Genomic DNA, 11,930 nt, shown 5'->3' with positions numbered 1-11,930 from the left:
CAGGCCCTTAAACCAGGCCCTTAAACCAGGCCCTCAAACCAGGCCCTCAAACCAGGCCCTCAAACCAGGCCCTAAAACCAGGCCCTCAAACCAGGCCCTCAAACCAGGCCCTCAAACCAGGCCCTAAAACCAGGCCCTCAAACCAGGCCCTAAAACCAGGCCCTCAAACCAGGCCCTTAAACCAGGCCCTCAAACCAGGCCCTCAAACCAGGCCCTCAAACCAGGCCCTCAAACCAGGCCGTTAAACCAGGCCCTTAAACCAGGCCCTTAAACCAGGCCCTTAAACCAGGCCCTCGAACCAGGCCCTCGAACCAGGCCCTCGAACCAGGCCCTTAAACCAGGCCCTTAAACCAGGCCCTCAAACCAGGCCCTTAAACCAGGCCCTTAAACCAAGCCCTTAAACCAGGCCCTCAGACAAGGCCCTTAAACTAGGCCCTTAAACTGGTCTGGTCCCTTAAACTGGTCTGGTCCCTTAAACCAGTCTCTGGGACTAGTTGAGTCTAGTTGAGACTACTGATGGGTGAGGTTATCTCTGGGACTAGTAATGGGTGAGGATATCTCTGGGACTAGTTGAGTCTAGTTGAGACTAGTAATGGTGTGGTTATCTCTGGGACTAGTTGAGTCCAGTTGAGACTAGTAATGGTGTGGTTATCTCTGGGACTAGTTGAGTCTAGTTGAGACTAGTAATGGCTGAGGTTATCTCTGGGACTAGTTGAGTCAAGTTGAGACTGGTAATGGCTGAGGTTATCTCTGGGACTAGTTGAGTCCAGTTGAGACTAGTAATGGCTGAGGTTATTTCTGGGACTAGTTGAGTCCAGTTGAGACTAGTAATGGCTGAGGTTATCTCTGGGACTAGTTGAGTCTAGTTGAGACTAGTAATGGTTGTGTTTCCCTGCGCTGCAGTCCACCCCCAGGCTGTTCCCCACGGAGGACCTGCTGCCCCTGGACCCGACCCAGGACCTGATCTTCCCTCCTGAGCTGATGGTAGGACGGACCCGCTCCCCTGAGCCTGGCTCCCCTGAGCCTGGCCCCCCTGAGCCTGGCTCCCCTGAGCCTGGCTCCCCTGAGCCTGGCTCCCCTGAGCCTGGCCCCCCTGAGCCTGGCTCCCCTGAGCCTGGCTCCCCCGAGCCTGGCTCCCCCGAGCCTGGCCCCCCTGAGCCTGGCCCCCCTGAGCCTGGCTCCCCTGAGCCTGGCCCCCCTGAGCCTGGCCCCCCTGAGCCTGGCTCCCCTGAGCCTGGCTCCCCTGAGCCTGGCTCCCCTGAGCCTGGCCCCCCTGAGCCTGGCTCCCCTGAGCCTGGCCCCGGCCTGCCGACGCTCAGACCCCCGTCGTACTCCATGCACGCTCCGCTGGACTAATGAGGCCACTTTGTTCTAGCGTCACGTTGGGTTGTTCCTCCCTAATCACGTCATTTCATCAACAGTATTAATTCCTCAGGAAGTATTCCACCGCTGGAAGGGTTTCATCCTTCAGTCGGACGACACAGGATGAGCGTCGGCCTCGGCCTTGCCCCCGTTTCAGAGGGTGTAGCGTAGACCCCGATGCCATTTGTTTTGAGGATAATGGCTGATGAAGTTATTGGCTGGCTAGCCGGCTCAGCCCAAACCTAAATGGCTGCTGCAGCCGCCAAATTTTCCGTGTGTATGTCTATGTAATGGGGCTTTGACTTTTGCCCAAAAATCATATTCGAAGTTTGTTTGTTTAATAATATTCGAATATATTCAAATATTTATTAATAATATTTTGACCATTAAATGCCTTCAGTAAGACCTGGATTGGGCTTCGCGGGGTTTGTTTACCGGCGTTGCTATGGTTACTGGTCTTGCGTGTTCCAACGGTTTATTAGGTTTCTAATAAATCGCTGTCTAATCAATACTTCGGTCACCTTCGGAGTCAAAGCCCTACCATGTGATAGAATTATTACTTGATGCAAATAATTCTAGCTGGCTCAGCCAAAGTTCATCAGATGTCGGCTTATTGTGGCTTATACAATTATTGGAATGGCGGCGCCTTGTGGCGGCTTCGGGGTTTAGTGTAGCGCCCTAACGTTGTCCTGTCCCCTCCCACCAGCGGGTGGCGCTGACGGAGCCCCAGCAGACGCGCTGGTTCCGGGGGGAGAGGGTGGCCTGGGTGTCCCCGGTCTCCCTGGAGGAACTGGTCCTCCTGAAGAGCACCCATCCCCAGGCGCCGCTGGTTCTGGGGAACACCGCCTTAGGTCAGCAGGGGCCGGGGAGTAACCGGGGAGCTCTGTCACGGCCCTCTACACCCGTCCACACTGTACTGGTGCGTCAGTGTGTCACTGGTCCGACTGGTGTCTGTGTGTTCCAGGTCCGGAGATGAAGTTCAGAGGGGCGGTTCACCCGCTGCTCATCTCCCCCAGCAGGGTGGCTCCTCTGTTTGAGGTCACCCACGCTCCGCAAGGCAAGAACCAGTAGAATCTCTGTCATAGTGGGGTGTAACGTGGGGGCGTGGCTTCAGGTATTAGGCTGTAATGTGGGCGTGTCTCCAGATTGTATGGTGTAGTGTGGGCGTGGCTCCAGGTAGTAGGGTGTAATGTGGGCGTGTCTCCAGGTTGTAGGGTGCAGTGTGGGCGGGGCTTCAGGTAGTAGGGTGTAATGTGGGCGTGTCTCCAGGTTGTAGGGTGTAGTGTGGGCGGGGCTTCAGGTAGTAGCGTGTAATGTGGGCGTGTCTTCAGGTTGTAGGGTGTAATGTGGGCGTGTCTCCAGGGGTGTGGGTGGGTGCAGGTCTGTCTCTGACCCAGGTCCAGATGGTCCTGGAGGCCCGGGTGGAGGCGCTGCCCCAGGAGAAGACGGAGCTGTACCGGGCTCTGCTGCACCAGCTGAGGGCGCTGGCGGGACAGCAGATCCGCAACGTAGCGGTGAGTCCACCACTGTGGACCACTGGGTCGGAGACCGCATCAGAATTAATGTAGAAACACTTCTGTGGCTGTGCTCTCATTTGGTCTCCTCCCCCTCCTCCTCCTCCTCCTCCCCCTCCTCCTCCTCTCTGTTCCTCCTCCCCCCTCCCCCTCCTCCCCCTCCTCCTCTCCCTCCTCCTCCCCCTCCTCCCCCTCCTCCTCCCTCTCCTCCTCCTCCTCTCTGTTCCTCCTCCTCCTCCTCCTCCTCCTCCTCCTCCTCCTCCTCCTCTCTGTTCTTCCTCCTCCTCCCTCCCCCTCCCCCTCCTCCTCCCCCTCCCTCCTCTCTCCTCCTCCTCCTCCTCCCCCTCCCTCCTCTCTCCTCCCCCTCCTCCCCCTCCCCCTCCCCCTCCTCCTCCTCTCTCCTCCCCCTCCCCCTCCTAGTCTCTGGGAGGGAACATTGTGAGCGCTCTCCCCAACTCCGACCTCAACCCGGTGTTGGCGGCCGGGGGCTGCAGGCTGAGGGTGGCCTCGGACGGTGAGTGACCCCTCAGTGACCCCTGACCCCTGACTGACCCCTGACTGACCCCCAGTGACCCCTCAGTAACCCCTGACCCCTTACTGACCCCTCAGTGACCCTCAGTGACCCCTGACTGACCCCTCAGTGACCCCTGACCCCTGACTGACCCCTCAGTGACCCCTGACCTGGGCTGTGGGGGGGCTCCTGGTCTTCCAGCAGGGGGCAGCAGGGAGGTGCCCCTGGACCAGGACTTCTTCAGGGGCTTCAGGACCACGCTGCTGGGGGCGGCCGACGTCCTCGTGGCCGTGTTCGTCCCCGAGACCCGGCCGGTGAGGACACAGGAAGTGATGTCACAGGATTTCATATGCCATGGTGCGATGCAACAGGACGTGACGTGACAGGATGTGATGTCGTACCCGCAGGGGGAGTTCGTGCGGGCGTTCCGCCAGGCGCCGAGGAAGGAGAACGCCCTGGCGACCGTTACCACGGGGATGAGGGTGGTGCTGGGCCCGGGGGCGGTGGTCCGGGACGTCCAGCTCTACTACGGGGGAGTGGGGCCCTGCACCCTGCGGGCCGCCAGGACTGGCCAGGCCCTCCTGGGGAGGTAACCAGCGTTACCGTGGTTACTGTGGTAACTATGGCTACTGGGGTTCCTATGGTTACTACAGAGTACGGTTCATATGGTTACTATGGCTACTGTGGTAACTATGGCTACTAGGTTTACTGTGTTACTATGGACCAATATTAACGTGGTTACTGCTGTTACTGTGTTCACTACGGTTACTAAGGTTACCACTATTACTACAGATTCTGTGGTTACTATGGTTACTTCTGTTACTATGGTTGCTGCTGTCACAATGGCTACCGGTGGTACTATGGTTACTGCGGTTACTGCTGTTACCATGGTTACTGCTGTTACTATCTTTACTGCTGTTACCATAGTTACTGGTGTTACTAGGGTTACTGCGGTGACCATGGTGGCTGCTGTTACCATGGTTACCGTGTCCTCAGGCCGTGGGGGGAGGCGATGCTGCAGGAGGCCTACAGCGTTCTCCTGGAGGAGGTGGTGCTGCCCCCGGGGGCGGTGGGGGGGAAGGTGGGGTTCCGCAGGTCCCTGACCCTCAGCCTGCTCTTCAAGTTCTACCTGGAGGTCCAGCAGGCCCTCGCACTCATGGTAAGACCTGGTCCTGGACCGGCTGGGTCCTGGACCTCCTGGACCTGCTGGGTCCAGGACCAGCTGGGTCCTGGACCGGCTGGGTCCTGGACCTCCTGGACCTGCTGGGTCCTGGACCTGCTGGGTCCTGGACCTCCTGGACCTTCTTGGTCCTGGACCTCCTGGACCTGCTGGGTCATGGACCTGCTGGGTCCTAGGCCTGCCAGTTCTCCATCCTCACTGGGGGTAACCTGTGTCTCACCAGAGCACCACCCCTGAGGGGGTCCAGAGCACCACCCCTGAGGGGGTCCAGAACACCACCCAGCAGGGGGTCCAGAGCACCACCCAGCAGGGGGTCCAGAGCACCACCCCTGAGGGGGTCCAGAACACCACCCAGCAGGGGGTCCAGAGCACCACCCAGCAGGGGGTCCAGAACACCACCCCTCAGGGGGTTCAGAGCACCACCCAGCAGGGGGTCCAGAACACCACCCAGCAGGGGGTCCAGAGCACCACCCAGCAGGGGGTCCAGAACACCACCCCTCAAGGGGTTCAGAGCACCACCCAGCAGGGGGTCCAGAGCACCACCCAGCAGGGGGTCCAGAGCACCACCCCTGAGGGGGTCCCTGAGAGGGAGCTCAGCGCCATCAGACCCCTCCCCTGCTGCATCCAGCCGGGCCAGCAGGGCTTCCAGGTGACTCTCCTCCATCACTACACCATCACCTCCATCACTACACCATCACCTCCATCACTACACCATCACCTCCATCACTACACCATCACCTCCATCACTACACCATCACCTCCATCACTACACCATCACCTCCATCACCTCCATCACTACACCATCACCTCCATCACTACACCATCACCTCCATCACTACACCATCACCTCCATCACTACACCATCACCTCCATCCCTACACCATCACCTCCATCACTACACCATCACCTCCATCACTACACCATCACCTCCATCACCTCCATCACTACACCATCACCTCCATCACTACACCATCACCTCCATCACTACACCATCACCTCCATGACATCCACTCCACCTCTACACCATCACCTCCATCACTACACCATCACCTCCATCACTACACCATCACCTCCATCACTACACCATCACCTCCATGACATCCACTCCACCTCTACACCATCACCTCCATCGCTACACCATCACCTCCATCGCTACACCATCACCTCCATGACATCCACTCCACCTCTACACCATCACTACAGGAGGTGTCGGGGAGCCAGAGCGAGCAGGACGCCGTGGGCCGTCCCGTGATGCACCGCTCGGCGCCGGCCCAGGCCACCGGGGAGGCGGTGTACGTCGACGACACGCCCCCCCCACAGGGGGAGCTGTTTCTCGCCCTGGTCACCAGCACGCGCCCCCACGCCAGCATCCTGTGAGTAGCATGCTAACGCCAGCATCCTGTGAGTAGCATGCTAACGCCAGCATCCTGTGAGTAGCATGCTAAGGCTAGCATCCTGTGAGTAGCATGCTCACGCCAGCATCCTGTGAGTAGCATGCTAACTCCAGCATCCTGTGAGTAGCATGCTAACTCCAGCATCCTGTGAGTAGCATGGTAACGCTAGCATCCTGTGAGTAGCATGCTTGCGCCAGCATCCTGTGAGTAGCATGCTAACGCCAGCATCCTTTGAGTAGCATGCTAACGCCCTGCTCTGCATAGCGGTGTGGACGTGAGCGCCGCCCTGCGCCTCCCCGGGGTTCTGGACGTGGTGACGCACGCCGACATCCCGGGACACAAGGCCCGCTCCTTCATGGGCTACGAGGAGGAGCTGCTGGCCGACAAGGAGGTACTGTCTGTCTGTCTGTCTGTCTGTCTGTCTGTCTGTCTGTCTGTCCCAGCAGGGGTCAGCTGGTGGATCACAGACCCTGCCCCCCCCCCCCCCCCCCCCCCCCCAGGTGTCCTGTGTGGGTCAGCTGGTGTGCGGGGTCCTGGCCGACTCCAGGGACCGCGCCCGGAGGGGGGCGGCCGCCGTCAGGGTCCGCTACCAGGACCTCCCGGACCCCGTGTTCACTGTGGAGGTTAGTGGGGGGGGGGGGGGGTGGTGGTGATGGTTATGGTGGTGGAGGAGGTGGGGGTGGTGGTGGAGCTGATGGTGGTGGTGATGGTGGTGGTGGTGGAGATTGGGTGGTGGAGGTGGTGGTGGTGGAGGAGGTGAGGGTGGTGGAGGTTGGGTGGTGGTGGTGGTTGGTGGAGGTTAGTGGAGGTTGGGTGATGGTGGCCCTGGTGGTGGAGCTGGTGGAGGTGGGGGTGGTGGAGCTGGTGGAGGTGGGGGTGGTGGAGCTGGTGGAGGTGGGGGTGGTGGAGGTTGGGTGGGGGTGGTGGTGGAGGTTGGGTGGGGGTGGTGGTGGAGCTGGTGGAGGTGGGGGTGGTGGAGCTGGTGGAAGTGGGGGTGGTGGAGCTGGTGGAGGTGGGGGTGGTGGAGGTTGGGTGGAGGTGGGGGTGGTGGAGCTGGTGGAGGTGGGGGTGGTGGAGCTGGTGGAGGTGGGGGTGGTGGAGGTTGGGTGGAGGTGGGGGTGGTGGAGCTGGTGGAGGTTGGGTGGTGGAGGTTGGGTGGTGGTGGTGGTGGTGGAGCTGGTGGTGGTGGAGCTGATGGAGGTGGAGCTGGTGGAGGTTGGGTGGTGCACTCAGCTGTGGTGCCCTGTGCCGCTCCAGGACGCGGTGCAGAGAGAATCCTTCTTCCTGCCCCGGAGACGGATCGAGAGAGGAGACGTCTGCAAGGGGCTGGAGACCGCCGACCACGTCCACTCAGGTACTAGTTAGAGCTGGTTAGGTTAGGGGTTAGGTGAGAGAGGGTTAGTTTAGGGGTTAGGGGAGAGTTGGTTAGTTTAGGGGTTAGCTGAGAGAGGGTTAGTTTAGGTTAGAGGTGGTTAGATGAGGTGTTAGTTAGAGGAGGTTAGCAGTGGTTAGATGAGGTGTTAGTTAGAGGTTAGCGGCGGTTAGATGAGGTGTTAGTTAGAGGAGGCTAGCGGTGGTTAGATGAGGTGTTAGTTAGAGGAGGTTAGCGGTGGTTAGATGAGGTGTTAGTTAGAGGAGGTTAGCGGTGGTTAGATGAGGTGTTAGTTAGAGGAGGTTAGCGGTGGTTAGATGAGGTGTTAGTTAGAGGAGGCTAGCGGTGGTTAGATGAGGTGTTAGTTAGAGGTTAGCGGTGGTTAGATGAGGTGTTAGTTAGAGGAGGCTAGCGGCGGTTAGATGAGGTGTTAGAGGAGGTTAGCGGTGGTTAGATGAGGTGTTAGTTAGAGGAGGCTAGCGGTGGTTAGATGAGGTGTTAGTTAGAGGTTAGCGGTGGTTAGATGAGGTGTTAGTTAGAGGAGGCTAGCGGCGGTCAGATGAGGTGTTAGTTAGAGGAGGTTAGCGGTGGTTAGATGAGGTGTTAGTTAGAGGAGGTTAGCGGTGGTTAGATGAGGTGTTAGTTAGAGGTTAGCGGCGGTTAGATGAGGTGTTAGTTAGAGGTTAGAGGTGGTTAGATGAGGTACTAGTTAGAGGAGGTTAGCGGTGGTTAGTTGGTTGTTCATCGTCCTCTGTCCTCAGGCGAGCTCCGGTTGGGGGGCCAGGAGCATTTCTACATGGAGCCTCAGAGCGTGCTGGTGGTCCCAGTGGGGGAGGAGACCGAGTTCCACGTCTACGTGTCCAGTCAGGCCCCGACCATCACCCAGGCACGACTACCGCACGACGGCCGCACGACAACCGGCCGCAGGACGACCGACCGCACGGCGACCGCACGACGACCGGCCGCACGGCGCCCGCACGACGACCGCACGACGACCGGCCGCACGGCGCCCGCACGACGACCGACCGCAGGACGACCGACCGCAGGACGACCGACCGCACGGCGACCGACCGCAGGACGACCGACCGCAGGACGACCGACCGCACGGCGACCGACCGCAGGACGACCGACCGCAGGACGGCCGACCGCACGGCGACCGACCGCACGGCGCCCGCACGGCGACCGACCACAGGACGACCGACCGCAGGACGACCGACCGCACGGCAACTGGACGACAGCCGCACGACCACACGACGACTGCACGAGGACCGCACGGCAACCGTAAAACAACCGACCGCACGCCGACCGACCACAGGACGACCGACCGCACGGCGACCGCACGACGAGCGACCACACGAGGACCGCACGGCAACCGTAAAACAACCGACCGCACGACGACCGCAGAACGACCGACCGCACGACGACCGCAGAACGACCGACCGCACGACGACCGCATGCACCACCACGCACTCGTATTCTTCCCACATGCCCATTCATAAAGGTGTGTGTGTGTGTGTGTGTGTGTGTGTGTGTGTGTGTGTGTGTGTGTGTGTGTGTGTGTGTGTGTGTGTGTGTGTGTTTGTGTGTACGTGCATGCGTTTGTGTGTACGTGCATGCGTGCGTGCGTGCGTGTAGGAGGCGGTGGCAGAGACCCTGGGGGTCCCCTCCAACAGGGTGACCTGTCACGTCAAGCGGCTGGGCGGGGCCTTTGGCGGGAAAGTCACCAAGACCAGCATCCTGGCGGCCATCACCGCTGTTGCCGCTTGGAAGTACGTTACCACGGCTACCGCTTGTTTAAAGGATGAAAAGGCATTACCGCGGTAACAGCCTGCTTAAAGGGTGATGGGGGTTACCACGGTAACAGCCTGTTTAAAGGATGACGGGGTTGCCACGGTAACAGCCTGGTTAAAGAATGACGGGGTTAGCATGGTAACAGCCTGTATAAAGGGTGACGGGGGTTACCACGGTAACAGCCTGTTTAAAGGGTGACGGGGGTTACCACGGTAACAGCCTGTTGATAGGATGACGGGGTTCCTTGTGTGCAGGACGGGCCGGGCGGTGCGCTGCGTTCTGGAGCGGGGAGAGGACATGCTGATCACTGGGGCGCGCCACCCCGTACTGGGACGATACCAGGTACCAGGGCCGTGCTGGGAGGTACCAGGGCCTTACTGGGACGCTACCAGGTACCAGGGCCGTACTGGGAGGTACCAGGGCCGTACTGGGAGGTACCAGGACCTTACTGGGAGGTACCAGGTACCAGGGCCGTACTGGGACGATACCAGGTACCAGGGCCGTGCTGGGAGGTACCAGGGCCTTACTGGGAGGTACCAGGGCCGTACTGGGAGGTACCAGGGCCTTACTGGGAGTTACCAGGGCCTTATTGGGATGGTACCAGGTACCAGGGCCGTACTGGGAGGTACCAGGGCCTTACTGGGAGATACCAGGGCCTTACTGGGATGGTACCAGGTACCAGGGCCGTACTGGGAGGTACCAGGGCCTTACTGGGAGGTACCAGGGCCGTACTGGGAGGTACCAGGGCCTTACTGGGAGATACCAGGGCCTTACTGGGATGGTACCAGGTACCAGGGCCGTACTGGGAGGTACCAGGTCTTTACTGGGAGGTACCAGGTCTTTACTGGGAGGTACCAGGTCTTTACTGGGAGGTACCAGGTACCAGGGCTTAATCTTTTACGTGGGGTACAAACCAAGATAGTATTGATACTCAGCTAAGATGGACAATGCTTAGCTAAGAAGGGTACAGGCTAAGCTAACGGGCCCCAGCTAAGAAGGGTACAGGCTAAGCTAACAGGTCCCAGCTAAGCTAAGAAAACTACATGCTAAGCTAACGGGCCCCAGCCAAGCTAAAAAGGCTACATGCTAAGCTAACAGGCCCCAGCCAAGCTAAAAAAGCAACATGCTAGGCTAACAGGCCCCAGCTAAGCGCTGTGTCCTCCAGGTGGGGTTCATGGAGGACGGGCGCATCACGGCGGCAGACCTCCAGTACTACGCCAATGCCGGCAACACCGTGGACGAGTCTCCCCTGGTGAGTCAGGCCCCGCTCCCCAGGGCCCCTCCCCTAAGGGCCCCTTCCCCCCTCACGAGCCCACGAGCCAGGCAGCGTCTCGAGGGTCTGACGGAGCTCTTCCTGCGGCCGGTGACGGAGGCGCTGACCGCTGTGGCTGTGGGTGGTGTTCCAGGTGGTGGAGAAGATGGTGCTGCACATGGACAACGCCTATAACATCCCCAACCTGCGGGGGCGGGCGGTGGCCTGCCGCACCAACCTGCCCTCCAACACGGCCTTCAGGGGCTTCGGGGTGCCCCAGGCCGCCGCCGTGGTGGAGAGCATGATCACCGACGTGGCCCTGTGCCTAGCACGGCCCGCCCACCAGGTCAGTGGGGTGGGGGGGGGGGGGGGGGGGGGCACGGCCCGCCCACCGGGTCAGTGGGGAGGGGGGGGGGGGGGCACGGCCCGCCCACCAGGTCAGTGGGGGGGGGGGGGGTGATAGACATGAGGATCTCGACCAGACCGACTGTAGGGGAACACTGTGTTAGCTGTTGTAAAAGGGACGTTATGGGTACAAATAGGATGGGCTGAGAGCACCCTGCTAACCAGCTAACCTGCTAACCAGCTAACCTGCTAACCAGCCTAACCCTGGACTGGACTCTAGCCCCCTGGTCCACCAGAATAGTATCCAGTCCAGGGTTTAGCTACAGAGTCCAGTCCAGGGTGGAGCTAAACCCTGGGCTGGACTCTAGCCTCCTGATCCAGGAGGGTGGAGCTAAACCCTGGGCTGGACTCTAGCCTCCGGATCCAGGAGGGTGGAGCTAAACCCTGGGCTGGACTCTAGCCTCCTGATCCAGGAGGGTGGAGCTAAACCCTGGGCTGGACTCTAGCCTCCGGATCCAGGAGGGTGGAGCTAAAACCTGGGCTGGACTCTAGCCTCCGGATCCAGGAGGGTGGAGCTAAACCCTGGGCTGGACCCTAGCCTCCGGATCCAGGAGGGTGGAGCTAAAACCTGGGCTGGACTCTAGCCTCTGGATCCAGGAGGGTGGAGCTAAACCCTGGGCTGGACTCTAGCCTCCTGATCCAGGAGGGTGGAGCTAAACCCTGGGCTGGACTTTAGCCTCCGGATCCAGGAGGGTGGAGCTAAACCCTGGGCTGGACTCTAGCCTCCGGATCCAGGAGGGTGGAGCTAAACCCTGGGCTGTGGACTATGTCTAGATCCGGGAGGTGAACATGTACCGCGGGCTGTCGGTGACCCACTACGGGATGCGGTTCGACCCGGAGAACCTGTGGCGCTGCTGGGAGGAGGTGAAGGGTCGGGTGGGGCTGGGGCCCCGGCTGGAGGCCCTCAGGAGCTTCAACCAGGACCACCGCTGGAGGAAGAGGGGCGCCGCCCTCATCCCCATCAAGTACGGGGTGGCCTTCAGCGAGGCCTTCCTCAACCAGGTGGGGCTACACCACCCGACACCACCACCACCACCACCACCACCCGACACCACCCCTACACCACCACCACCACCCGACACCACCCCTACACCGCCACCCCTACACCACCACCCCTATACCTACACCACATCTACACCACCACCCGAC

At 60.3% G+C, this 11,930-nt stretch overlaps 1 protein-coding gene across 2 annotated transcripts in view; it reads left to right on the top strand.

Moving 5' to 3' along the window:
- Window positions 1-851: 851 nt before the first annotated feature.
- aox6 (aldehyde oxidase 6) overlaps window positions 852-11,930 on the top strand; it is a 15,432-nt gene continuing 4,353 nt past the window's right edge. The window contains exons 1-19 of one of the 2 annotated variants that reach the window (XM_030355490.1): window positions 852-984; window positions 2,069-2,213; window positions 2,327-2,419; window positions 2,725-2,876; window positions 3,297-3,390; window positions 3,592-3,701; window positions 3,795-3,976; window positions 4,384-4,546; window positions 4,791-5,216; window positions 5,771-5,940; window positions 6,226-6,352; window positions 6,462-6,584; window positions 7,219-7,315; window positions 8,095-8,219; window positions 8,969-9,102; window positions 9,379-9,466; window positions 10,290-10,376; window positions 10,531-10,722; window positions 11,556-11,783. In XM_030355490.1, the coding sequence (XP_030211350.1) occupies window positions 982-984; window positions 2,069-2,213; window positions 2,327-2,419; window positions 2,725-2,876; window positions 3,297-3,390; window positions 3,592-3,701; window positions 3,795-3,976; window positions 4,384-4,546; window positions 4,791-5,216; window positions 5,771-5,940; window positions 6,226-6,352; window positions 6,462-6,584; window positions 7,219-7,315; window positions 8,095-8,219; window positions 8,969-9,102; window positions 9,379-9,466; window positions 10,290-10,376; window positions 10,531-10,722; window positions 11,556-11,783 (2,739 nt within the window). In that variant the 5' untranslated portion in view covers window positions 852-981. Of the gene's footprint in view, window positions 985-2,068; window positions 2,214-2,326; window positions 2,420-2,724; window positions 2,877-3,296; window positions 3,391-3,588; window positions 3,702-3,794; window positions 3,977-4,383; window positions 4,547-4,790; window positions 5,217-5,770; window positions 5,941-6,225; window positions 6,353-6,461; window positions 6,585-7,218; window positions 7,316-8,094; window positions 8,220-8,968; window positions 9,103-9,378; window positions 9,467-10,289; window positions 10,377-10,530; window positions 10,723-11,555; window positions 11,784-11,930 lie in introns of both variants that reach the window. The other variant, XM_030355489.1, reaches the window with a different exon arrangement.

This window comes from Gadus morhua, chromosome 4, assembly GCF_902167405.1.
Source record: "Gadus morhua chromosome 4, gadMor3.0, whole genome shotgun sequence".
NCBI classification, from domain to species: domain Eukaryota; kingdom Metazoa; phylum Chordata; class Actinopteri; order Gadiformes; family Gadidae; genus Gadus; species Gadus morhua.
The sequence above is the reverse complement of the archived record's forward strand: the minus strand, read 5'-3'. Positions and strand labels throughout refer to the sequence as shown.